The sequence below is a fragment of the Laetiporus sulphureus genome (genome assembly GCF_001632365.1).
Source record: "Laetiporus sulphureus 93-53 unplaced genomic scaffold LAESUscaffold_11, whole genome shotgun sequence".
NCBI lineage: Eukaryota > Fungi > Basidiomycota > Agaricomycetes > Polyporales > Laetiporaceae > Laetiporus > Laetiporus sulphureus.
In genome coordinates this window covers 238,870-264,331 of record NW_024468520.1, presented here as the reverse complement: position 1 = coordinate 264,331, position 25,462 = coordinate 238,870, and the positions used below count along the sequence as shown (strand labels likewise).

Sequence of the window (25,462 nt, the reverse complement as noted above, 5' to 3'; positions counted from 1 at the left end):
TAGTCCGACTAAGTCGGCGCCTGGAGTCGGCGTCCTTTCGAGTAGCGATCATCCAGGACTCATCAGCCGCAATAGTCACCAATAGTCGGCAATTCGAATTCAACGTTAATCTACTGCTCTTTCCACACAAGGCGGTCATAACCCTCACCGCGAAACCTCGACCACCTTTGATCATGTCTCCTCATCGCGCATTGCACAATCATGAAATAGTCTTCATGATTTTCGAACAATTCGCTTCCCATAAAGGTCATTACATGTTGAGCCAGGAGAAAAAGCCAGATCGAGTTGCCTTAGCTCGGGCTGCACGAGTCTGCAAGGCATTCTCGGACGCGGCGTTGGACGTCCTGTGGAGGAGATTGGACAGCATAGTGCCTCTGCTTGCCCTGTTCTCTAGCTTCATCCGGGTCCCTATGGATGATAACAAAGTTGTTGATGAGCACGACGAGCGTAACCACATCTATGTGGGTGCATTACTGTGCCATTGCCATGAGCTTGCTGATGTGAATATCGCAGACAATCTGCGGAGAAACGAGTAATGACGATTGGACGCGATTCGGATCATATGCTAAGAGGGTCCGGGCAGTTAGCTGTGACCCTTGTCGGGTCGAACAATCGTTATTCTTTTACTTATCCCACCGTAACTTTGGACGGCCGCTGCTTCCCTTGGTGCGAGAGATAGAATGGCATGCGGTGGACATAATCATGGATGCTAGTGTGCTGACCCTCGTGGCACCGTCCCTTCGACGGCTTACCATCAATTTTAGCCGTGACAAGAATACAACGGGCACAAGACGAAATTGCTTGCTCAAGACGCTCTTAACAGAGATATCCTCCATTGCATCTAACGTGGAGGAGCTCAAAATCACTCACTTCGATGATCTGAGGAGTATCACTCCTGTACTCGGGTTCGCTCAATTGCGCAAGCTATCTATCCTTCATTCCCTTTCAACCGAAGAGTTCTCATTCGAAGCGCTCGCCATGCTTCAGAACCTCGAGGACCTGAGCATCTCAATCCCGGAACGTGCAACCTTCACTCACTGCAGCGGATTCACCACGTTGCGGCGTTTGAAGCTGACTGGTACATTCTCCGATTTCACCAATTGCTTCCTCAATATTTCCCCTCCCTCGCTGCAGACGCTTCAACTCTCGCTTGATAGTTTGATTTGGCCCACGGCTGAAAATTGTCGCATCTGCCTTGCTGCAGCATATTCGGCATTCAAATCCTCCTTACTTGAATTCAGCCTCATATTATGTCACCGCTTCACCATCCTGCCACGAAGGGCTCCTTCCATTACCTCCATTATTGAGTTCATAGAGCCCACCCTGTCCATACCTGGTATGAAAAAACTGGAGTGCAGCTGTCTCCCGCTCAATATGTCGCTTTCGAACCGGATGCTGCAGCACATCGCCACATCGTGCCCAAAGCTTGAATCTCTGAGATTTGTGTGTTTCGCTTCATGGTTTAATGGCGACCATCTCGATGACGTCCCGTCCCTTGATGGGCTGCGGACCTTGTTCCGCCTCGCACCCGATCTGACCGACCTGGAGATACCATATCTCTGGACAGATCCGTTGCCAAACATGAGCGATCAACTTGTGATCTCCTCCAAGTTGCGGCATCTGTCTCTCGCACCGGTCTTCGTTTCGCCAGGTTCACGTCTAGACAAGGACATATCGATTTCGTTCCTCGAACGCAGCTTTCCAAACCTCGCTACCTCTGACAGGCCGTACACGGAGATCTTCAACTTGAACGATTGAACCATAGGAGATTAGCGTACCGTTGGATATATTATTGGCAATCATGCGGAAAGTATTGCCTGAAGAAAGTAAGGCGGTGTAAGTACTACGTATCTCTTCTCCTATGCTTACTTACTCCGATTTACCATTCAAACTTCCCAGTTGACAGATCAGCGTGATGTGTAATCCATCAATTCGGACGACTTTTACGATGGTGTTTTCATGGCACTCAGTACCCTGTTCGTGTAGTCCATTTGGCGAGCGGAGGACAGGATCGATCAATACGTTAGTATATGCCGCGGCTTATATTTTTCTTTCGGGGCGCGTATGTACCATACATACTATAGTGTTTGCCTTTCTGCCAAAGCCCCACCATCCAGCTGACAAGTTATTCCATATTATAGGATAGCATACCACAGACAGCGTTACTGAGGTAGTTCAATATATCTATGCTGTCCTTGCCATCGTCAAACGTTGCCGGCTTTCAGTGACGACTTTAGACCACAGTCAGACCGTCGGTAAATTTCAGAATCGTGTAGCAGCGAAAGCCATTTTGTTGCTCATGAACTGGCGCCCCAAGTCGTTTCGCAAATCATAGAGTCGACAATTGAAGTCGGGAGTGATAATAAATTGATCCGCGATGGGGTGTACCGAACTTCCATCAAAGTCCGAGCACTGCTTCCCACCAGTGACCCTCCTCTCTCTTCATTGCCTTCTCGAGTGACTTCGCTGCCAGACTTCTCAGTTTATAGTTTGGGGTGTCTATATCGTTCACTTCCAGTGTTACTAGGCTCGAATTCACGAAAGAGCTACCATGGACACTTCGTCAGTACCCGCACTAACGCCTCGTCGCGCTCAGACTCAGCAATAACATACCTTTCATCGTTCTCGCGTATCTGCAGGTCAGTCCTGCAGGGCGGGTACCAGCACCCTCTGTCGCGCTCATGGCAAGCCCGTCGGCACCTCACCAAGTCGATGTTCATGTATCCCATCTTCATCACGGACGACCCCAACGCGAGCGTCGAGATCCTCTCCCTGCCCGGCCAGCGCCGCTGGGGCGTGAACAAGCTCGAGGAGTTCCTCGGACCGTTGGTCAAGAAGGGCTTGCAGAGCGTCATCATCTTCGGTGTGCCGTTCAACTGCGTGAAGGTGTGTGATCTGCAGCGGCTCGAACACGATGCCTGATGCTCACGCGAGGAGCGAGTCTGGTAGGACGAGCGCGGTACGCCCGCAGATGACCCCTCGGGTCCCGTCATCCTCGCCGTGAAGAAGCTGCGCCAGCTCTTCCCCTCGCTCTACATCGCCTGCGACGTTTGCCTCTGCGAATACACCTCGCACGGGCACTGCGGCCTCTTCCGCCCCGACGGTTCCATCGACCCCGTGCCCTCCGCGGCGCGCATCGCCGAGGTCGCTCTCTCATACGCGAAGGCGGGTGCGCACTGTGTCGCACCGAGCGACATGATGGATGGACGCATCAAGGCGATCAAGCTCGCCCTGATGAATGGCGGATACGGCAACCAATGCACGCTGATGAGCTACTCCGCGAAGTTCGCTAGCTCGTTGTACGGACCGTTCAGGTGAGACAATTGTGCGCATATACGCAGCGTGAATGGCCGCTTAACGCATGAACAAAGAGATGCTGCGGGAAGTGCACCTGCATTCGGCGACCGCAAGTGTTATCAACTCCCTCCTCAGGCGAAGGGCCTCGCCCGACGAGCGATCGTATGTCTCGCGAATCCTTAGACGTTGCATTTATTCATTTGCGTTCATAGCAACGCGACGTCGCCGAGGGTGCCGACATCATCATGGTTAAGCCCGCGTTGCCCTACCTCGACATCATTCAGGACGCAGCAGAGCTCGCACCCAATCATCCCCTCGCCTGCTACCAAGTCAGCGGCGAGTACGCCATGGTTGTCGCGGGCGCTCGGGCGGGAGTCTATGATCTCCGCACGATGGCTTTCGAAAGCGTGGAGAGCATGGTCCGAGCAGGTGTGTAGCCATAGCTGTCCACTTATGGGCCTTTTTGTTGACCAAAACTTCCCGTGGCTTCAGGCTGCACTTTGATTTTGACCTATTTCACTCCGCAGTTCCTCGACTGGCTCTCAGAATGATCTGTCTTTTGCCCGCCCAGGCACGTCCAAAACCTTCAATAATGGCTGTACAAGATTTCGTGCTCCTTTGTATTCAAAATTGCTTCCTTTGTGGTACTACTATATAGATCTCTAGGTCCTGCTAACACCATTTGCAGGGGACATAGTGAGATATGGAAAGTCACACCGAAAACGCATTACGGTCTTGACAGTAAAAGTGCTAAAGTAACAGGTAGTAGCAAACGTCTGAAGATAACTTGAGCAAATGATCATCCAGGAGCCAGCGTAGAACATACCGCGCATCAGCTCTCCTTGGTAGCATCCTCCTTCTCGCCCTCCGATGAGGCATGTCTATTCGTGATGACTGCTGCTTCAGGTGCGGGCTTGAGCGCAGGCAACTGTATGATAAAGAAGCCTGCCACTCCGAGAACTGTGATATATTATCATTAGTGCGATATGAAAGGAAGATCGCCGAGTATTTCACTTACGATATCCTGTGAGCTTTTCGAAAGGCGTGTGGAAGTATATGCTTGTAGTGTATGTTGCGAAGAGCGCCAGGCATATCACCAGGACATTAGCAAGCACAGCCCACTTATGCGATGGAGGCCATTGCATATTAGCACGGTCGATGCTTCCTGGCGGTGGAGAGGCGAACGATGTTCTGAGCTGATCCACCAAAAAGAGGATGGACATAGTCAGCACAAATATGTGACCTGAAACGTCGTGCCCTCTCCGCAACCTCGGCTTCATAAACCATTCCGACTCGGGGAACACCAACGCTGACGGGAACAAGCTCTGGTGCGTTGCAGTAGAGATGGTGGACTTCGTGTAGCAGTACTCGTTCGGAATGGATACGACCGCGCCCGAGGGAAGATTTACGACACATTCGCCCCCGGTAGACGCAATGAGGCGTTCAAGGACTGCCGGACCGAAGAACCAGCTCGTGAAACCGAGGAAGAGGGCGGTCGCAATGAGATACTGGAACACACGCTCCTTCGTGCGCGCCGCCCGTGGGCTGGTGAAGTAGTGCCAGAAAAATGCGCCGGTCGTCCACGCCCATATCTGCTTAATGAAGTAGATGTTCAGCGGGTTCTTCTTGTCCGCAAAGTAATCCGTCGCGTGCAGAGGATGTGGGAGGTAGGTGAGCAGCGGATTGGATGTGTCGAGGTAGCTGTTATTGAAGACGGAGTAGATCGTGCCGAAGAGCACGATGGAGGTGACGACGGCGAGGGCTGCTATTCGAACGTCGGGCATCGTCGTGGTCAAAAGTGTAGAGAGCGCATGAATAACACGTGCGCCACCGATAAACACGAATTGGGGACACGTATATGTCATACAGCACTGCAGGGATAAGCGCGTGCCCGCTTATTACCCGGAATGGCAATGGACGGCGGGCCAGCCACAAATCGAGCGGGATGGCATGAAGAGTATTCTAGGATTCAGCTGTATTCCTTCAGTAGTGATACAATAAGTGCCGTGGATAACCGTCCGTGATGCTTGCATGTGCAGCGTGCCGTCCAACTCCAACCGCTCCCGCACATAGCTTAACACCAAGTCACTAGAGAAACGCCTTACGAGCTGAACTGTTAGAGATCGGTATCAGATGATACGTCAGTGTTCTTCATAATGAAGCCACTCACAGCAACCAGATAGGACTCGGCGACAACACGCGCACGGGCATTCAGACTGAGCTTCATCTCACTGATCTCCTTGTCCACCTCTTCCATAAATCTAATTGGACGATTGGTCATGAATGCCTATTCCTTGATAAGATGAAAAGACTTACTGAATGATGAAGTCGACAATCTTGTGCTTGAGCATCATGTCCGTATGGTTGTTCGTGATAAGGAAGGAGATATCATACCCCTGCATACAATGAATGAAGAAATGCGTTCATGATCGACAAAGGAGCACAGACGCACCTTCACTGGCTTTCTCCGCAACACGACGAAGCTCTCCGCTCTCTGCATCATAAACCGCGTGAACTTGTGGCACAATATCCGCTCGATCTCGTCTGCCTGCTTGATCTTGATGCTCAATCGGATAGAATTAATAGAAGACTCAATGAGGACGCGCTCATTTTCATTCCGCGAGATCGTCAACGGGTTGAGCAGCACCTCCTTCGACTGTCTGCAGCCACCTCACATCAGCAACGGGGTATCCTGAGATCGACAGCACAGTCTCTTACCCGACCTCCACCTCAGGTTTGTTATGCCGTTCGACGACCTACCCATCGATGAGCTGGACAGTCAACGATTCGATTCGGTCAAGTTGGTGAAGTACCTGAGATGCGAAGTCCTCCAGTGTAAGCGCTGCAGTCAGGGTGGACCGCACTGCAGCGAGATAGGGCCGTAACGTGTTGGACTGTCATACAAACGTTCGCATTAAGTCGGGCTTCGTGGACGCTCAATTATACAATCCATATGCGCACCATTTTAGACGTGTAAGGCCTGGAGGAGGATGTGATTCAAGCGGAGATCGGTCCCGTGCTTCAATTTGGCCTGCGCGTCTCTGCGCGTCTGCATTTTCGTAGAGTCGCCACCTCCATCCACATCCTCAAAAAATGGCCGTTGCTATCGCACTCTGGTGCGTAAGCTCGTTACATTACGTGTCATTTGGTATTCAATGATGGTCTCCATGGTCTTAGGAGTCTTGCCGTGAAGCCCGGTGGGCCCATTGAGATCCGTACGCCGAGCGACATCAGGATCACGAACGTCGCCCTTGGGGACTCGCTCGACGATGAGACTGGCCGTACCAGTGTCAAGCTCGTTTATCATACTCCTTCCGCTCACGACGAGGATGAGGACGAGGATGAGGACGAGGAAAAGAAGCTGGACGATGTGCATATGACCGTGCTTTGCTCGCTCACCCCTGGCAAGGTATGCACTTCCTCTTCTTCTATGCGAGAAATACGAGTCGAGGTGTATTTTCTGTATAGATTGAGCAGGCGACTGTTGATGTGGTTCTTGAGCAAGATGAGCAGTACGTTTTCGAGCTTTCTGGCAAAAAGTGCGTCGCTCGACCATTTCCGACTTCCCTTGCTTAACTTTAGGCTTTTTTGTAGCACCGTATATCTCACTGGTAACTACATAGGTAAAATTTTTGTGCATGTTGCAGCATACGAGCCATCGTTGACTGATGATATCTTTTTTGTAAACTATAGACCAAACTCCGGATCAACCTCCGTACAGCGATGAGTCCGAAGAAGAAGATTATGACCTTCGTGAGGTCAGCTCTGACGTTGAGGTCGACGTTGAGGAGGTGGAAATCCTGAGCGACAATGAAGGGTACGGTCTCTCAGTTTATCACCCTGTCATCGGGCTCAATCGAATGTGTGCAGGCGTTTCGAGGAAGTTATCGAAGGCATTGAAGAGATCGTGACAGCGGAAGTGGGAAAGAAGCGCCCTCGCGAGTCGATGGAGGCCGAAGGCGAGCTGACCAAGTCGCAGAAGAAGAAGCAGAAGAAGCAGAAGGCTGAGAGCGGCAAGGCTGTCCCCGCTGATGGCGAGGAGTCGACCCCTGCGAAGGTGCATGGCAAGGAGAAGAAGGAAGGTGCGAAGGTGAATAAGGAAAAGAAGGAAGGTGCGAAGGAGCATGTGGAAAAGAAGGAAGGTGCGAAGGAGGACAAGGAGAAAAAGGAGAAGTCCACGAAGGCTAAAGCCTCGGAGAAGACACTGACGGGTGGAGTGAAGATCAGAGATCACAAGGTTGGCTCCGGGCCTGCGGCCAAAAAGGGCGACACGGTCCACATGCGCTACATTGGCAAGCTGGAGAACGGCCAGGAGTTCGATTCGAGCAAGACGGGACCACCTGTGGGTGTTGTCGGCTGTGTTGCCAAGTCGAATAGCTGCTAAAGTGTGACCCTGCACAGTTCAAGTTCCGCCTCGGAAAGGGCGAGGTCATCAAAGGTTAGTCCATTTTTCTCATCGCAAACTCGAATGCGCCTATTTATCTTCATTTCGTGTAGGTTGGGACGTTGGCATTGAGGGAATGCAGATTGGCGGGGAGCGACTACTCACAATCCCGTCCAAGATGGCATATGGCAACAAGAAGCAGCCAGGTATCCCGGCCAATTCGACGCTCATCTTCGGTAAGTTCCCTCGTGTGCATCCGACCTCTGTTAATTCTAACAATCTTACAGAGGTGAAGCTCCTCAAAATCACCTAAATGCTTTTCGGTCGTATACCAGGACTATTGCTCTGATATCACAGTTGTTGATCAAAAAGTAGCCGTATCTTTTATTGAGTGCGTCAGTCGTCTTGAACTAACAGCTTGGACACGTCTTGACGACTATATGACCATATGGTGTTGCTGTGGTTGTCTCGCATATTCTCGTGCGCGTTCTACAATGTATTACCACAACGTTGTCGTCACTAAAATTCTTCCGAGGCTACGCTTGCCAGCGAATCTTCCCCAAGAGGCAGTCAACACCGCCACGCGAGCGATTCTTTCCGAGACTTGCCATGGCTTATGCGCCCAAGGAAAGGTAATGCGTCGGCAGCTCCCATTAGGTGCCATCTTCAATGCGAGGCTGAGTCCTGTGAAACATCTGAATGACGCTGATTCTCGTGGCTGTGGGACATATCCATGACGTAATATCGCATCCTGTGAAGGAGAGATACACATAGCATGGAAGCTCAGGAATGTGGCGTTCGCCTTCTGCCTCAATTTTGCGCCACAAAGTACCTTGAAGTCCATTCCGCCGGATGATGGCAAGCTCAGCAACTGAGACCGAGATGGACGTTCTAAGGTGGCCAGCGGAATGCTGCCCGATGCAGCGACGGCGTATCCGACTTTTTGGTGACCCTAAGGGTCCACGCATCCTGCTTGCTATAGGGTACAAACAAGGTTTGATAATGAGTCTCTGCTTCGGTTTCTTTGACTCCCGAGTCGAATTCGACAGGTCAAGTATGTCTCGTTGGCGAGAACAAGGTATCGTGCAGGGCATCCATAGTGGTATCGGACTGTCGTGGTTCATATCGGAATGTAACACGGGCATTAAACCCAAGAAAATGCTTTGTTGTGACTTGGCCCTGTTTAGAAACAACAAGGTATGGGTTCGACTTCATATCGGAGCGCCACTCTGATCAGACATCATGCAGCTCTTCGCCACCTTTCAAGACGGTTTCGTCATATGATAGCTCGCATTGCCGCTCAAAGACATCGTGCATCATGCAATGGTCCACATGATTCCCCTTTGATCTTTGTGAAGACAACGTGTATATGCGCTTGGCATTACCAATGTTGGGACATGCGAGCATTTCTACATGAGGTCGCGCCCAGCGCTCCGAGTGCTCATGGAGAAGGTCTTCTATACCATAGGCTTCTCTATTTCTGGCCAACAGGTTGGTTCCATCGAAGACATTATATGAAACCGTCTTCCATCGATCCATGTGTTCGTTCGGACTGTCTCGAGCACGTCATCGTAATATGCTTGTCAACCTAAACGTCCCCCTCCCTCCTTCAAGGTAAGTGGTGCGCCACTGCCGTCTATATACTCTTTCAAGCATACTACTCATCGTTTTGAACATCGTAAATAGCTTCCGGAAGGCCCAAGAATGTCATGAAAGCTGGCGAGAATCTCGCCGACGGCTTCTGCACATCTACACAAGAGCATCTAGCCGGTGCATTTGTACGAGCCCACTCTGCTTCAAGGTTTACGGATAGACGGAGCGTGTATTTGACCATCATTGGACTGCTTTTGGAATCCTTCATGCAGTTGTTCCGCCAAGAACGGCGCCACGATGGAACGTAAGTTACGTCCGCCGGGGGCTGCGACTCCATCCATTCAGATGACGTATCCACAGGCGTCCGTCTTCCGAGGTCTTGCTTCGTGAGGTCTAAGAAAGACGCTCCGTTACTCACTGGGATGCAAACGGCGTGTTTGCACTACCCTTGACATGATAAAATGGAGATGTCTTCCACGTTCGCGATAGAGATTATGAGCGCTGCTTGTGCAATACCAAGGCGAGGGTACTCATCACGCCCTACGACACGGTCTCAGTGTGGTTCTGTGCACGTATTGAGAGGATGCAACGTCACCCCCAAACGCTGACACAGTTACTGCATTGCCAGCCGGAACACAGCGAAAGAGGTATCTCTCTTGCCCAACGCCCGACTCTTAGTTATCGTTGACAGCATGTGGGTCATATTGGTACGTACAGATCCACGTTTTAGATGCCTCGCGTTGACAATCTTCTGCTTAGCGGAAGCACGAATGCTGCGAATATCATATTCATAACCGCCCAGATCCAACAGGTAGTATCACACCCATCTTTCGGTGTGGGAGTTAACTTTCATGGACGCGACTCCCGCTGGAATCGAAAATGTTATGGATCTTGTAACTTTATCTGGACGTTTCTTTACGAACCTTGCTCGGCCCTATAGCATATGTCTCTCGTACATCGAACAGCCCGTGCGGTGAATCGCTCGTCGCCAATGACTTATCTGGTTCAACCAGAGGAAAGAAATGTGGAGATCCAAGGACATCTGTTGGTTTAAAGCGATCGTGTCTCAATCTCCGAGTCTGATAGCACACAGAAGCAGACATAAGCAATACAGCATAATACGGAGCCCCGACCCGGCGGGAAGAGGTGAGAACGGTAATTAGCATCAGGGACCGATACACTTATGCGCGCCGTGAGTGCCAGTGGGCCGTGTCGCATGGCATCCCCACGAGCAGCATTGAAAATATCAATGAAGGCTAGAACGACACAAACACCGTTAGTTGCGAAAAAGCTGCAGCCATCTCTAGAAGACTTCCAGATGGTTCTCGGCCAGTTTCGCTCTCAGATACGGGCTGCTCGGCAAACCTGCCTGCAGAGGTTCTCCTATTGCTGCATGGCAGATGGCCATGTTCGGCGGTTGAGTCAATCAGTTAGTCTAAACCTTCTTGAGTTGAGGTGGACGTCGCTTACCAACAGGCGGGCGAACGATATGAGAGGCACATTGCTGCTATGAGCGGTATCAATCTTCGAGCCATTCAATCGTGTCCTTCACCTTGCTTGTAGGATCCGGCTACGCACGGAAATTAAAAGAAGACATATACCGGATATATCGCTTGTCGTGATGAGATACATGAACCGTATTGTAACGAGTCTGTGGATTGAAAAAAGGTACGAAACGCAATGCCTTCATGCCGTTCTTCGCGTATCACGGTTCTTCGGCCGTAGGCGATGGAATGAGAAGTTCAGGAAAAGATTCCCTTCCTATCTTCCTTTCTCTGGCAGCGAATGCGTGATAAGCCCCATTCACATATAAAGCGAGCTTGACCCACCATTCTGACGCCGTGGCTTGCGGCCAGGTACATCTTGAAGAGCCGTTCGCAGTCTTCATCGCCGTGGAATGGATACTCGGCGCCCAGCCTATAGGCAGCCGCGAAGCCGGACGTCACCGCCAACTCGTGCATATTCAGTACTACGGCATGACTTAGCCTCACGACTTCCCAAACGTCAACACGACGAAGACATACCAGACCAAGCGCCAGCGTAACTACGTATTGTTGGTCATCTATTAGTCACAGGTGAGGAATAGTGGAACGTACTATGTGTTGTTCTTGCCGTTGATCCACATCATCCATGGCACCGTGCCCGCATAGTGCTGCCAGCGGTGAGATTGCTGCTTCCACCACTTTTCGAAGATCTTCTTCTCGGGGTTGATGTCTTTCCATGTCCACAAATTCTGCGAACCATCACGATCCAGGAAGATTGTCTGGAAGACGTGCTTCTCCAGCGGCGGCTCCGGCTGCCCATTAGCGTCCTTGCCCGTCCGCGCAGGCGCACCCATCTCGCCCTCGCTTGCATGCTGTGCAGCACATGTGGCGTCCGCAGCGCGGCATTCGTTCCTATGATCACTCCTGCTATCAAGATCAATCGGCCCGGCTGGCTTCGCACCCCGAAACTGAGGCTGATAGTGCGTCAGGTCGAAGCTCATTTCAATCTTGGATTTGTCCTGCGGGTACTGCATGGTGTAGTAGAGGGGGCGGAAATTGCGCTCGGCAAAGGCAAACGCCTCTTCCGTTTCATGGCGCTCTTGAGCTGACGCGCTGGATTCCACAGGTGCGTTGTGTGAAGGATTGTACCGCGTCTCGTAATACTGACAATTATACAATCAATACAGCAATATTGCAAATGTTTGAAATGCTCACCTTCTGCATGTAATCTAGGTCGTTGTGCGTGATGGTGACGTCGTACAGATACTTTACATTTCCCAAAACCTTTCTTTCCAACCAAGTAGCCTGTTTGCCCAATAAATGAAGGCAAGAGTCCGCGTCGACGGCTAGAATGATCTCATCGAAGGAAGCTTCCCTTGGATGAGACTCTAATCCGTCATGAGAAACTTTGTATCGGATCTGAACCGGACTAGAGACGGAGGCTTTTCCCCTCGTGTGACGTGAAACGACTTCCAACACCTCATGATGGAGTTTGAAAGTGACGTTCCCTGTGGAGGTAATTTCATGTGTCCAGGCCTTATACACGTCGTGCAACTGTAGCATTGTGAGTTCCGGGTGAACATATCGGCAGATATGTAAGTGACACACCTTTGGAAACGCGAGCATGGTGGGAATGCTAGCCAGTAGACTCTTCTCGGAATATTCAAAGAGTCGCATACTCGGATCCATGAAGACTCGTTCCTAAGCACGGTAAGCGTGGACTCTGCGATATGCGAGAACAATGGAAACATTACCAATATAGCACATGAAATGTAAGGCGTTTGATTTCCTGTGCCGAAGAAAAGCGCCACTAGTGGATACACCATCTTCTCACCGAAGTCCGTCGAAAATCTGAACATCTTGAGCATGACGTGAACGGGAATCACGGCGAATATCGGCTCGAATGTCTTGATGATAGAGAGCACCCTGCCGAATTTCTTAATATCTCCCTGGAACTGTGAAACGAGCGAGGTAGGGAAGACGTTCGTCCAAAAGTTCTCGTCCTTGCCGAAGCTGATCCTGCAAGCCAGATTAAATGGAAGAACAACCGGTAATGATCAGAACGTACTGCATCCCTACTTCCGTAGACTCGAAGCCAAGCATCCGAAACATTCTCAAAGTGTTCGCGAAGACAGGACTACAGCCTTGCACGCCATCATTGATGTATGCGGCACCATACTTGTCGGCGTCGATGTTAATGGAACTTGCCATCCCCCCTGTGACACTCTGCTTGTCATAGACCGTCACCTGGTACTTCTCGGGATGTCGACTGAGCGCATATGCAGCTGACATCCCAGACGCGCCTGCGCCAACAATACAGACGCGTTTGGGAGGAGGGGGCGCAGACGACATGGTGGTAGATGAACAAGAGGTTCGAGTCGCTGCCGGGCGGAACCATGATCGTGTCCCGTCTGTCAGCCTGTTCACGATGACAGCCGCCCCGCAGGCCATCGAGCAGCACCCGCCGCTGCGTCACGACACGTGACCTCACCCAGCTGCAGTAGGCTGCAGTGCGATCGCCGTTGGCCAAGTGAGGATTGCGACGAGCAGCATTTGACTTTGTTCCGATGTCTGACCCCAGCTGATTGCACTATCGTGAGAGCGCGATCATCGGGCACGAGGAGGTATTCGCAGGGTCCATCTTCACGGACATCAGCCATCCCAAGACCTGAGTGAGAGAACAACATACTCAATGAGTAGTCCCAAAAAAATCGCTTTGCCACCGGGTGCAGTCTTGGGAAGAAGAAGACGCCAGTGAGCGCGCGGCAAGCGGGTGATGCCGCCGAGAAAAAGGCATGCGACATTGGAGCTCGCACCGAAGCAGGCACGACAGTTCCATCAAAGGCACGGTGGTCAGCTGAGACACCAGTGAGGTTCAACAGCCAACAGTTCTACTGCCTGCGCGGCGTAGATCAGTGGGGTCAGCCTGCGGAGCAATCCAACGGCCATTGAACGGAGAACAGTGAATGTGTGCTTTCACATGCACTGGCAGTCGTACGACCCCAAGCAACGGGGTGTACAGATGGTGGTCATTGGGCAAGCGAGGGACCTGCATTGTCACCGATGCGGTAGCGTTGCGCCTGCAAGAGGGGGCGTGAACTTGAGACTCTGAGTCATACAGGAGACCCATGGCTGATGGAATTTCGTCAAGTTGACGCCTTCGTTTTGTTGGTCATGCCATTACTGTCACAAAAGAGCGTTTTCCTCGCCGAGAAAAGGCTGTTTAAAAAAATCAGAGCGACGCCGGCATGGCAGGCTAGTGGTGCAGGAGACTGTTGACGCGGCTCTGTGCGTCAACGCTCCAAGTCCCCTTCAGCAATGATTAATGATCGGCGTTGCGATGCAGCGAAACTTGCAAGCTGGCATGCAGTTGTTTCGCCGTCTCATGCCCGAGTCATCCGAAATTCTGGCAATCTTTACCTCCGATACGGTGACTTCCCTCTTCATCCAGGGGATTCAGCCAGTAAGCCGTCTCGCAAGAAGCGCGTCGAAGACAAGTTCGTGACGATGATTGGAACCGGACAGAAAAGTGGCGGAGTCAGTGCTGATCTGAGTATCAGCCGGATCAGCTGAGTCGAAAGCTTGCCAGAGTTGTACTAGCGGATACGGGTGCAAGGTAGCCGGGCTGGACGTTATAGTCGCCATAAACGATCGCGCACCGTCTCAGGTCTCAGATTCCATCACGGCGTGCTGTCCGTGCATCCAAACTGCGGGTGGACAGCTCACGCCAACGAGCCTTGCAGCCTCGTCATGTTACCGCTTGATTGGACACGGAGTCCATACTGCTCCGAGGACTCCTCTGCAAGCGGCCTGGATATAAGGGCATGGACTGGTGAGCTAAAACCCCAACAAGTTCTAAAGGCCTCACTGTCACTCGAGTCCTGCTTTTTCAACACCACTCATGTTCGCAAATACTCGTCGAGCCTTTCCTGAGGATTATGTCCAACCGTGGGTATCAGGGTGCGTCCAATCCAGTCCTTGAGCCGTTCTGTACTGTTGAACGAACGCGTCGGGGCGACTTCTAGGAGATATCATCAGTCTCCTCGGAAAGGGGTAGATCATCCCATGGATGCCTCCTTTCCAGCTTTTCGTTTCGTCATCGTATGACCTGCAGTGCACACGCTGAGCATGCACTTTACAGAGGGGCACTCGGTCTGATGCCTTCCCTCTCGTGGGTCGTGCTCTGGTGCTTCCTTGGGTACAGGGAAGCTCTGGAGCACGTACCATGAGAATGGAAGAGGTCTGAAAAAGCTCACTATCCCTGTCCTCAGTAACAGTCTACAACTCCTCAGGAAGAATGAGAGATTTCACTGCGCGTACAACCCCTCTATGGTGTTTGTGCTATTGACTTTAGCCAACTGGACTGTTTAGATATTCAAAATTTCCAGCCTAAGGCAGTTTTTCTCCCGGCAATTTTAGGTCGGTTCTGTGTTCTAGGATCTGCTGCAGGCATATACTCACCTCTCCTGAAGTCAGAGCCATTGCAATGCCAACGGTTGCTTTCCGAGGGTCGAGGGTCGAGGCTTCTTCGCTTGACGGCACCTGATCTGCAACGACCTGATCGTAGTAGGTAAGCCTGATAGACTAACAATCTCGAGTCGAACAACGCGAATTTGACCTTTCACCAGTGCAACATTCCCGACCAGCGCAGATGGCCTCCCTGCGCTTGAGTGGAAACTACCTTATACTGCCACGGCAGAGCATGAAGCCGAGCGGTGTCGGTGCTTCTGATCAACACAGTCACCTTCGCGAACCAGTTCGGCTACGGCGAACAGCCAACGCCCTGACACGGATTGCCTTCACGTCCGCTTCCCAACATCTCGCCCCATACATAAGCGGCGGCTCTCAGCTGCTCGCTGGACATGCAGGCTGTCTGACGTTTCTCCCCAGAACTGCTCGTCCACTCAGAGTAATGAGGTTGCTAATCCATCTCTGGTTCTTTCTCGATCGAGCGTGCGACATTACAGCCTCTATCTGATATTATCCCCGTCGATTGCAGGCTGATTTACCTGGCATATATCAAATCCACACCCGTCTGCGTCTGTTTCACCTATTCATCCTCTGCGTTCTGCACAAGAGCAATAGCTGCGGCCTCTGTTCGTTCACTTGTCGGCGAGCAGACCTCTACACCACCGGCAGCGTGCATGTGAGTCAAACTTCGACTGCTCCTGTTCCATTCATAAGTATGAAAAGTTCTTTGGCGCCAGCCTTGGGTGTGTGGGCGGTAGAGGTCATTAGGCCATCTATTTTCAGAGCGCGTGCGATGGAAGTTTGAAATTGGCTCTTGGGCAGTAACGGTGCGTTGTTCAGATATAGACGGCGGCATGGCCAATCTCACCTCGTATTCATCCTGTATGGTTTTCGGACAGATTGAATGTCCTCGCTTGGGTATCAGTCAAGTCTTCATAGCATTCACGGTCTCCAAGGCTTCGGAATATGGATGACGACTTCCTCACGTACGGGCTGTCACAGTCGAAAGTCCGTTTCGCTTCGAGCCGCCTCATGGATTCCATGACTTCTCACTACGGCGGATCGCAGCCTCCTCACGTATGAGCTATCATGATCACGTCCGCTCAATCTCGAATCGCGCTCATGGTTCCCATGGAATTGCATTTTGGATGATAGCTTCCACATATATGAGCCGTCATATGTATCCTTTGCATCAACGGAGAGCAATGCGATGACCTGTTCACGAGTCATATCATCATGACTTTCGGACGAACGTGATTGTACCATAGAGGATACAAAGGGTACCGCACCAACGGTAACTACAAAGGACGTCAAGATAGCGTGCTTACGAGATACCGATCAATCTGATCCAGCCAACGGCAAATTGGCGCATGACACTTCGCAACAACGCTTAAGACCATCTACCAGGCACGACAGGGACGGAGCTCGAAAGGCCGCCATCGACTGCAATGTTCTGGCCGTTCACATAACTGCTCTCATCTTGAAGATCGTGGGATCAGGTCGTTGTTACAGAGATGGAAGATAGGACGTACCAGAGGCAAGAAATGTCACTACATTTGCAACCTCTGATGTCGACGGATTGTCATCAGCTTTGCTTTAGGTCTGCTACTTCCGTGACGTACCTTGCGCAACGCCGTAACGTCCTAATGGGTTCAGCTGGCCGATCTTTGGGCCAGCGCCTTTCGATCGCGCGAAATTGAAGACGTCTACCGTCATGCCGGTCTCAATCAGGCCAGGGCAGATCGAATTAACACGTATGTCGGTCTTCGGGAGTTGGTAGGCCGCCGTCTGAGCCATGTTGTTCACGCTAGAGCGGATGATAGGTGCTAGGAAATGGCGCAACAAACGAGTGATGGCTTACGCAGCTTTACTAGCGCTATCTAAGGGGCGTTTGAAACGTTAATGTACGCATAGTCGCAGTGAGATAGTCTAACTTACAATCGATCGGCCCAGCCCCGGAGCGTATTCCCGCGACTATGAACAGCTTTAATCAATGGATTACGGCATATCGCAGGGAGTGATACCTGACGCTGTCATGATGATGCTTCCGCCGCTGAAATCCTTACCACGAGAGGGATTTGTCTTCATCATCGCCTCCGAGGCATACCTGACGGCTAGAAAACAGCTGATTGTGGAATCATGACGTGCCCTGTACTTCATCCATGACGACACTCACGAAAGCGTGTTGATCTTGAGAGTTCGCATGAAAGCCTCCGCAGTGACGCCGTGCAATGCCTTAGTCGTCGCGATGCCAGCCTATGAAATCTTATTAAGTTGTGTTGATATAAAAAAATTGGATGCCTAGTCTTACATTAGCAAAGAATACGTCTAAACGCCCTTCTTCTTGAACGGCTTGCTTGCAGACACCGGAGATTGCTCCTTCGTCTGTTGCATCTGCCTGAATCGTAGTGACCTATCGAATAATCCCGTCAGAGAACAAAATACCACGCAGTGGCGTACTGAGCATGCCTTAACATCGGGATATTTCTGTTCGATAGTCGACTTGAGGTTTGGTAGGTTCGTTGGATCATAATCAATGAGATACAATCGAGCCGCTCCTATGAGTACATATGCGTTATGTGAGGTGTGACAGCATTCATGTTGAACCATACCTTCGTGAGCGAATTGTAGTGCTGTCGCTCTCCTGAATTCCGCAGACATAAACAGTTGCCCGCGTCCGTAGAACGTAGGCCTCATACCCTATGCCTAGCATGGATCCAACTCCCGTAATGACACATACCTTTCCCCGCAGCCGCCCACTACGAGGAGTGGTCTCAAGTTGAGACTGGATCTGTTGAAGACGCGTCACAGTTCTCTTTACGAAGTCATCGCCACCGGCAGCCACTTTATTCTTTGCATACGGATTAGGCTTCGACTCGGACATCGTGAGAGTAAGCAGAAGTCAGAACCACTTCAACCTGGAGCTCGTAACGTCGATCACGACCAGTGGTTGCTGTGCTTGACCGAGGACGTTAGTGCTGAGAACGCTGGATTTTATAGCAATTGTGGCGGTGAGATTCACGCCGCGGAGGTATATATGGCCGAAGGCATCAGCAGCTGACCTCACGTATCAATGTGATTCTGATTGCAACCTGTGACCTCGTGATGGTATGAGGCGGCAAAAAAATCCACAGCCTGGGGTGAGTGGATACTCGATGCTGATATCCTGCTCAGACGACGCATAGTCAGTACTCTGTAAGTACTTGCCGATGACGGAGTAAGGGTTGCATCGAATTATGAAGTCCGGTCTCGACTCTGTTTTTATGCATGATTGTATGTATCTACGGGTCGCCGGCGTTCAGTGCTCAGGGTGCAGAATCGATATTTATTTGAAAATATCTCCAGAACCTCGAAGAACTAATGCATCGAGCCTCCCTGCAGAGACGGACACTCGTACGGACAAGGACCAAGAGTGACATTTGCATTTGCACTCGGGCATCAACCAGCATGCCGCATTTGGCAACAACGATGAATTTGACTGCAAGCTAAATTCGGCGTCTAAGCAGAACGAAACAGCGCGCTGCGTCCTCTTTTCAAGCACTTCATCTCGTCTGCCCACCTTGCTGAGAAAATCGACAAGGGAAACAACACAATCAAACATGGCGGTGAACGAACCCAGCTCCTGTGCACCCTGCGAACTAACACGCGATGAAGATGCACCGAAAGGTCAGTGTAACAAGTTCATAGTTGCCTTCTGCACCCAGACTAATAGACCTCCCAAAGCTCTCATGAAGAAATTGAGCCTCATGGACAAGATTCTGACACCGGCAATCCTGGTCGCGATGATCGTCGGAGTCGTTATTGGGGAATTCGTCCCAAACGTCCAGCCAGCCTTCGACACAGCGCGCTTCGCCAGCGTGTCCGCCCGTAAGTTTCTCCCCTTCGATCTCGCGAGATGCTGGCCAACGGTCTTCCAGCCATAGCAGTGGGGCTTATCGTGATGATGTGGCCCATCCTCACCAAGGTGCAGTATGAAGCTCTCCCGCGTATCCTGCCCACACGCACTATGGCAGTGCACATCCTCCTCTCGCTCTTCCTCAACTGGATCATCGCCCCATTCGTCATGCTAGCCTTCGCATGGGCCACGCTGCCAGACCTTCCGACGTATCGAACAGGCGTGATCATGGTCGGTCTTGCGCGCTGCATCGCCATGGTCATGGTCTGGAACCAGCTTGCGCGGGGCGACGCCAACTATTGTGCCATCCTAGTCGTCGTCAACAGCATCCTGCAAATTGCCCTGTACTCGCCATATGCAGTTTGGTTCGTGAACATCATGGGAGGTGCCGGTACAGATATACATGTGTCGTATGGAAGGGTGGCCATCTCCGTCCTCATCGTACGTCTTGCCTTCATCGTCTGCGCATGTTCGCTTGAACATCCCGAAAACATAGTATCTCGGTATCCCGCTTGGGGCGGGACTCCTGACGCGCGCTCTCCTGCTATACTTCACCTCGCGGCAATTCTTGACGGAGCGTTTCCTTCCCGTGATCTCCCCGTTAGCTCCACTCGGCCTGCTGTACACAGTGATCGTGCTGTTCGCATATCAAGGGCACCACATCATACACAACATCGGCCATGTCTTCCGTGTCATCGTACCGCTCGTCCTGTACTTCACCGTGATGTGGGCGGGCACATTCGCATTCGTGTGGTGGCTCGGCCGGCGAGCGCTTGCGAAGGGACAGAGAGACAGCGAACGATGGAGCTACGAAATGGCCGTGGTACAGAGCTTCACCGCAGGAAGCAACAACTTTGTACGTGCTGCATCTTCAATGCGAAGATCTGCCGTGACCTTGACACAACCATGTTGTAGGAACTTGCGATAGCCGTCACGATTGCCGTGTACGGTGTGGGCTCCGACCAAGCTCTGGCGGCGACGATCGGCCCGCTGGTTGAGGTCCCCGTGCTGCTAGCACTGACGTGGTTAGCCCTTTATCTTGGGCGAGCACTGCGTTGGGCGGGAGGGCAGATAGAAGATGGAGATCAACAAGGAGCAAATGAAGCGAGAGATGTAGAGGCAAGTGGAGCTGTGTCTGCAGAGGGAGGCACAAACGGGTTCGAAAAGTCCCTGCAAGTTGATGAGAAAAGCGACTGAATGGATCGTGCGTGTGTGCGTACCGTGTAGGTCAATTGTGCTACCTTTCCCCTCTATACTTCTATGCTCTTGGCATGAGAAATGCCGCTGCCTTGATGTATGATTAATTGTGATATCTTCCAATGACTACGCGTTCCTTGCCCCAAGGATCCTTCCAGATCTTGATATCGCGAAGTTGTGCTCGCCTTTCGAGTGATTCTGCGACATCGCCCGCCTGGCCCTCACCAACCTCCAGCACGACAATGCCATCCTTTTTCAGCATTTCTAGTTCGCCATTGCTGAGCAGACCAATAATATCATGATAGAAAGTGAGGCCCTGGCCGTCGACACCTGGGTCATCGCCGAGCAACGCACGCCAGTCTTCGTAGTCCTTGACGGAGGACGGAAGCTTCTCGTAGTCACGCTTCGAGATGTACGGAGGATTGGACGTGATCACGTCGAACGGCCTCTGCAGCTCATTCTTGCGAACAAAATCGGGATCACGTATATCAGCCAGGATTGGTCTGAACCAATTGTGCTCCCGATCGCCAGCGATGTCGACAGGCACTGCATCGTTCTGCCCAGGTTCATGGAGCATGACACCACACAGCTCCGCATTGTCCCTTGCAAGCCGGATCGCATCTTCGGAAATGTCGACGCCCGTTGCATGCACGGATCCTGGTGGCCATAGACGACATAGCAACAAGGGGATACAGCCTGTGCCGGTGCAGAGGTCAAGCACGGACACCGGCCTATCTCTAGACGGCGACAGCTGCTGCAAAATCCGGATCGTCCAGTCTTCTGTCTCCGGACGCGGAATAAGGACTGGCGGACGGACAAGCAGCTCTAGTGGGCCAAAGGGCTGAGTGCCTATAGTCGGATAAGCTCAGCGACCAGTACGAATAAGAACGATACATCCCGCACACACCGATAATATACTGCAGTGGTTCTCCCTTCACTCTCCGTTCGAGCATACTATCGAGACTCCGAGGACGCATTGGAGAAGATGGGTGCTTTCTTAGTGCATCCTTCATCCATCGCAATTCCTGGGCTGCATCTTCGGCGCCAATAGCGCATTGAAGGGCGCGGAATAGCTGCGCGGTCCCAAAGCGCAGATTTGCGGACATGAAGCACCAATTCTACCACATCTCAAAAAGCTTAGAGCAAGCAAAGGTATAAACTCGCATGGACGTCGGAGACTGGACTGCAAACAGGCCGTGGGATGGCTTTGTGACTTGTGACTTATGCACGTGACATGTTACATAGCGTGCGAAGAACAATAGAAATGACAATGAATCCAGTTGCTTACTATCACTGGCCCACTAATGCAATTTTTTCAGAGTTTCGCGTCCTATTCTGCTGTCAGTGAGCAGACCCCCTCGGAGATTTTATTATTACAAAGACTGGGTCTTGAGAGCACTGATAAATATTTGTGAGTGAACAGGATGCGAAGTGGATGAATCCGAGGATGACTTCCAGTCGCAACACCAATGCAATTGTCAAGAATCATCAGCCACCGTGTGGGAACGTCTTCATTTTGACAGTCCGATCCGGCACCACTGAAAATGGATGTTCTCCGACGCAGCTCCGCCATTCTCAGCTCGAATGGGACCTTCTGAACCTTCCTTATTTGGGTATGATTCTCATTCTGGCAGCCACTCACTCCTTACACTCCTCCCAGAGAACGCAGGGCTCGCGCAATATATGTCGGCTTCTATCAACATAGAGTTCACATATATACAAAGTTTACCTGAGAGCCTCATGAGACCATGATCAGCTGTATGAGCAAGAGAGCCTCAGGAAAGCATCAAAATGGGCTTTTCACTGTAACTACTCATACCATATGCCAGCAACATGCAATGTCAAAAATCTGAACAGGCAACCTTGACTTTAATACTTGCATGTACATTGTGTGAATTTTTCAGATTTTTGAATGTGTTATTCAGACGGGAAAGATGTGAATTGCATTAGGGTTGCAATTGCATTGTGGGGCCATGTTATGAAGCGTTCTCTGCTAGAACGTTCAGAACCACGTGTGCTTTCTCACACGTACTAGTCCACAACGTGGACAGAGACTTAGATACCAAATATACCTAACGTCTCCAATAGTCAGGCAGACTATTAGCAGGGTTTATAGTGTGGTCAAGCCTAGTAGACGATGTAGCAGTGAGGTCCTCACTCTACCCTTGCTAGGCCTTGGCCGCTACAGCTATTGCACGTTCACCCGCAGGTTACTAGGTTCGCTGTTCTGACTCTAGCAAGCGTACGAGCTTACTACCTCTTGAGAGCGAGTACGATTGCACGAGGGTTCTAGAACTGAGAACGTTCAGAGTCACAGGTGGAAGAGGTTGTCTTCCAGCTGCTGCTCCGCCCCTTTATATAGTCGCAGACCTATAGTCTGGGGTACTAGTACAAGGGGTCCTCTACACTGCCTCAGTGATAAAGATAGGTGAAACACACCGGAGCTTAGCTGCTGCGAGCCAGGTATTTGGCGAGCTAAGAAAAGCGTAGGTGAAATACCTGAAATATGAAATGAGAACCAAAGTCCTGGATCGCAGATCCTGGGGTTAGAGTTTGAGAACCCTAGAAGCTGTCCTCGGTCACATAGTGACTAGACGCTGTCCTCAGTCACATAGTGACTGATATCACCTGACCGTGATTGGGCGTCTCTTCTAGGCGCTTGTTCATGGGGATCACGTGACCATGAGCGATGGTACGTTTCGTAACACAAGCTTCCCTCTCCAACCGCCAAGACCCTTTGGCAATTAAACCATAGGATCCGTTCTTCTCCGTCTGCGCTTCCGCTTCGAGGAAGGAAGTATTCTTGAAACAGTGTGCGTGGAGCTGTCGTGTGATTCAGTAGAGGATTGATCATTCGTGCCGATGCTTGATTGTTCCAGCGCAGGGCTACCCCGAGACTGATATCTCCTTTCGACTTGATCAGCCCAGGAGGTCTGATTGGCACTTGATGATTCAGAATCACTGTTAAACAACTCGACGGTACGTCCACTGCGATGCGCTTGAGGGCTTGAGGGACTTGGAGAAGTTCCTTGCTTCGCATTGCTACCAGTGCTTGGATTCGAGGAATCAATACTGGAGTTTCGTGCGTAGGCTGCCTTAGGATGCTTGGGGGACAATGAATCGGGGATTCGTCCTTCATTCCATCGGTCGTTCGGTCGCAATGGTCATGACCTTGATCGGTTACTGTCATCAGAGATATCATTCTTCCGAGGCGGCTTTGGACATTCAAATGCGTGATGTCCAACACGATTGCAATTCCAGCATCGACCAGAGAATTGTCCTTGTCCTGGTTGTGAACGGCGAGAATCTTCGCGAGTCCCTTTGAATGGCTGGTTGATCCATTGGTTAATGGACGGTGAAGACTGCTGGTTAGTCTTGGTCGACTGCCGCTGCTTTGTCTTCTTCTGTTTGCCTTTCTGATTAGGACATGTCTTCATATGTCGTCGGGGCGTGCTGTCTGCTGAAGAGGAAGATGTAACTGATGAAGTACTTTCATCGTCACCTCCTTGCTGTCTCTTGTCAAATTTCCTTTGGACGATGGCCTTGATACCACGCCATTCTTTTTGACTGAGATCGAGCGATGCCATAAGCACTTCCTTCCATATTGATGTAGGGAAGGCTGTCTGGTCATTATGCGATGAATGCGTTCGTATGGCGCCAATTCGAATGGTATTCATGCCAAGAATATGTTTAGACATTCGATCGATATCCATAGGTTCGTCATCATCTTCTTCGGCTTCCTTCTTCTTCCGATCGACATGGTGATCTCGATTATCGCCTCCGAGAAGAAGCTTGACAAGCTTTGCATTGACCAACTTTGTCACTAGTTGCTCAATCTGCTTTCGCATCTTTTTCGTGATCGACGGATCAATTGAGGGTTCTTTTGATCCGTGGGATGAATCCTTTATTGATTCTTTCGATCCGATAGATACGCGCTCATCCTTCTTCTTAATTGAAGAAGTCTTCTTCTGCTTCTTCTTTGATACGGCCTGTACGGGCAGGGTTCGATCAATGTTTGGCGTCTTTGCGGGACATTGATCCATTTCGTGTCCTGGCTTCCTGCACCTATAGCATAGGCGTTTCTTAACTGGAAGGTTCCGTACTTGTCGTATTCGTCGTGCCCTGTCGACGTCCATTGCATTGAGATCATCTATATCCATCGAGTCTCCTTCATCCATTGAATGGCCCTGATCCTTATGCGTGATGAAATCGAAGATATTGCTTTTTCCCTTATGGACGTTTCGAAGGTCGTTGACTTGTCTTGCCACATCGCAAGCATCCTCATACGTGGTTGGAGGATTCGGGGTAAGGAAGACCTTTTCTGCCAACTTTGATTCCAAGCCTCGCTTGAAATGGACGAGCTTGGTGTAGTCGTCATCGATTTCAGCATATCGAAATAGGATGTCGAGATTCCCAATGTAATCGTCGACTTTTCCTTTCTTCTGCCTACACTGATTGTCGAGTAACGTTTGCCATGCTTGGTCCTTAGTTGCGACTCCTCCATACTTTTCTTGGAGAGTCATCCGAAAGTCGCGATAAAGTCCTAGATCGTCCGATCTTCCTGTAGATGCGATCATTGCTGCTTCCCATGATTCGACCCATTTTGCTGCTGCCGAACCAGGTTCGAAGTGGGATAGGATGAACGTTATCTGACTATAGTCGTCGTTGTATATGTGGATGTTTGCCTGGAGGTGTCGTTCTCCGGCTTGGAGGAATGACGTGAATGTTCGCTTATCTCCTGCGAACGGTCGGATCTCGCCCAGCTGTAATTCCTCCTTTTCCAATTCTGGTTGTGCAGAATTATACAGCGCGTAGAGATTCATTTCCAGGAGATATTCCTGCCACTGAAATTCCAGACATGTCGGTCCTGGATGCACTGGCGGTCCATTGGCTGGATCGTACCGTGCTTTGGTGGGATTTTGACTAGTAGTTCCCAAACTACCTGTTTGCGCCATGGCCGACTGTGGCCTTATTGGTACTCCAAGTGGCGTTACTGGCCTTCCTCCTTCGGAGGATGTCCTGGTTAAAGGTGTCGTCCTGACTCCTTTCCATAATCCTAACCCGTCATAAGGCTTCCTGGATGTTGGCGTAACGCTAGAGTCGCCACTCCTTAGAAGACTTGGATTAATGCCGAGAGGATTC

General features: G+C 51.1%; 10 protein-coding genes across 10 annotated transcripts; 5 read left to right on the top strand and 5 right to left on the bottom strand.

Annotated features, from left to right (window-relative positions):
* The first annotated feature begins 45 nt into the window (after window positions 1–45).
* On the top strand, window positions 46–2,200 carry LAESUDRAFT_748894 (uncharacterized protein). The gene is made up of 3 exons (XM_040911535.1): window positions 46–461; window positions 514–1,836; window positions 1,900–2,200. Exons 1-2 carry the CDS (start codon window positions 174–176, stop codon window positions 1,756–1,758), a joined length of 1,533 nt encoding a protein of 510 aa, XP_040766116.1. The 5' UTR covers window positions 46–173; the 3' UTR covers window positions 1,759–1,836; window positions 1,900–2,200.
* Window positions 2,201–2,551: 351 nt separating this feature from the next.
* Window positions 2,552–3,848, top strand: LAESUDRAFT_757615 (tetrapyrrole biosynthesis porphobilinogen synthase; the record flags this gene model as incomplete). The annotated part of the gene is made up of 6 exons (XM_040912332.1): window positions 2,552–2,562; window positions 2,640–2,886; window positions 2,950–3,314; window positions 3,372–3,459; window positions 3,510–3,726; window positions 3,790–3,848. 6 exons carry the CDS (start codon window positions 2,552–2,554, stop codon window positions 3,846–3,848), a joined length of 987 nt encoding a protein of 328 aa, XP_040766115.1.
* Window positions 3,849–4,129: 281 nt separating this feature from the next.
* Window positions 4,130–5,122, bottom strand: LAESUDRAFT_742487 (uncharacterized protein; the record flags this gene model as incomplete). Its single annotated transcript, XM_040911195.1, has 2 exons — window positions 4,316–5,122; window positions 4,130–4,257 (listed from the first exon to the last, which is right to left on the bottom strand). Exons 1-2 carry the CDS (start codon window positions 5,079–5,081, stop codon window positions 4,130–4,132), a joined length of 894 nt encoding a protein of 297 aa, XP_040766114.1. The 5' UTR covers window positions 5,082–5,122.
* A 90-nt stretch (window positions 5,123–5,212) lies between these two features.
* LAESUDRAFT_676412 (actin-related protein ARPC3) lies at window positions 5,213–6,277 on the bottom strand. The gene is made up of 7 exons (XM_040905625.1): window positions 6,259–6,277; window positions 6,111–6,191; window positions 6,016–6,053; window positions 5,750–5,957; window positions 5,614–5,693; window positions 5,468–5,558; window positions 5,213–5,410 (listed from the first exon to the last, which is right to left on the bottom strand). Exons 1-7 carry the CDS (start codon window positions 6,259–6,261, stop codon window positions 5,399–5,401), a joined length of 513 nt encoding a protein of 170 aa, XP_040766113.1. The 5' UTR covers window positions 6,262–6,277; the 3' UTR covers window positions 5,213–5,398.
* Window positions 6,278–6,390: 113 nt separating this feature from the next.
* On the top strand, window positions 6,391–7,994 carry LAESUDRAFT_712896 (uncharacterized protein; the record flags this gene model as incomplete). Its single annotated transcript, XM_040906924.1, has 9 exons — window positions 6,391–6,413; window positions 6,475–6,706; window positions 6,766–6,836; window positions 6,892–6,920; window positions 6,991–7,114; window positions 7,168–7,639; window positions 7,675–7,735; window positions 7,795–7,917; window positions 7,969–7,994. The coding sequence occupies 9 exons, from the start codon at window positions 6,391–6,393 to the stop codon at window positions 7,992–7,994; spliced, it is 1,161 nt and encodes a 386-aa protein (XP_040766112.1).
* A 3,022-nt stretch (window positions 7,995–11,016) lies between these two features.
* On the bottom strand, window positions 11,017–13,110 carry LAESUDRAFT_649154 (FAD/NAD-P-binding domain-containing protein; the record flags this gene model as incomplete). The annotated part of the gene is made up of 8 exons (XM_040904155.1): window positions 11,017–11,049; window positions 11,104–11,243; window positions 11,299–11,318; window positions 11,371–11,921; window positions 11,974–12,312; window positions 12,367–12,459; window positions 12,513–12,777; window positions 12,827–13,110. 8 exons carry the CDS (start codon window positions 13,108–13,110, stop codon window positions 11,017–11,019), a joined length of 1,725 nt encoding a protein of 574 aa, XP_040766111.1.
* Window positions 13,111–15,267: 2,157 nt separating this feature from the next.
* Window positions 15,268–16,146, top strand: LAESUDRAFT_64165 (uncharacterized protein). The gene is made up of 5 exons (XM_040903681.1): window positions 15,268–15,328; window positions 15,387–15,693; window positions 15,758–15,904; window positions 15,966–16,055; window positions 16,128–16,146. The coding sequence occupies exons 2-4, from the start codon at window positions 15,410–15,412 to the stop codon at window positions 15,994–15,996; spliced, it is 462 nt and encodes a 153-aa protein (XP_040766110.1). The 5' UTR covers window positions 15,268–15,328; window positions 15,387–15,409; the 3' UTR covers window positions 15,997–16,055; window positions 16,128–16,146.
* A 207-nt stretch (window positions 16,147–16,353) lies between these two features.
* Window positions 16,354–18,251, bottom strand: LAESUDRAFT_723877 (NAD-P-binding protein). Its single transcript, XM_040908502.1, has 11 exons — window positions 17,928–18,251; window positions 17,841–17,872; window positions 17,698–17,786; window positions 17,540–17,641; window positions 17,405–17,484; window positions 17,253–17,353; window positions 17,167–17,202; window positions 17,090–17,108; window positions 16,851–17,035; window positions 16,761–16,793; window positions 16,354–16,707 (listed from the first exon to the last, which is right to left on the bottom strand). Exons 1-11 carry the CDS (start codon window positions 18,110–18,112, stop codon window positions 16,619–16,621), a joined length of 951 nt encoding a protein of 316 aa, XP_040766109.1. The 5' UTR covers window positions 18,113–18,251; the 3' UTR covers window positions 16,354–16,618.
* A 705-nt stretch (window positions 18,252–18,956) lies between these two features.
* On the top strand, window positions 18,957–20,359 carry LAESUDRAFT_742483 (arsenical-resistance protein ACR3; the record flags this gene model as incomplete). The annotated part of the gene is made up of 4 exons (XM_040911194.1): window positions 18,957–19,095; window positions 19,146–19,564; window positions 19,620–19,979; window positions 20,039–20,359. The coding sequence occupies 4 exons, from the start codon at window positions 18,957–18,959 to the stop codon at window positions 20,318–20,320; spliced, it is 1,200 nt and encodes a 399-aa protein (XP_040766108.1). The 3' UTR covers window positions 20,321–20,359.
* A 64-nt stretch (window positions 20,360–20,423) lies between these two features.
* Window positions 20,424–21,426, bottom strand: LAESUDRAFT_757608 (S-adenosyl-L-methionine-dependent methyltransferase; the record flags this gene model as incomplete). Its single annotated transcript, XM_040912331.1, has 2 exons — window positions 20,424–21,169; window positions 21,228–21,426. The coding sequence occupies 2 exons, from the start codon at window positions 21,424–21,426 to the stop codon at window positions 20,424–20,426; spliced, it is 945 nt and encodes a 314-aa protein (XP_040766107.1).
* Window positions 21,427–25,462: the final 4,036 nt, after the last annotated feature.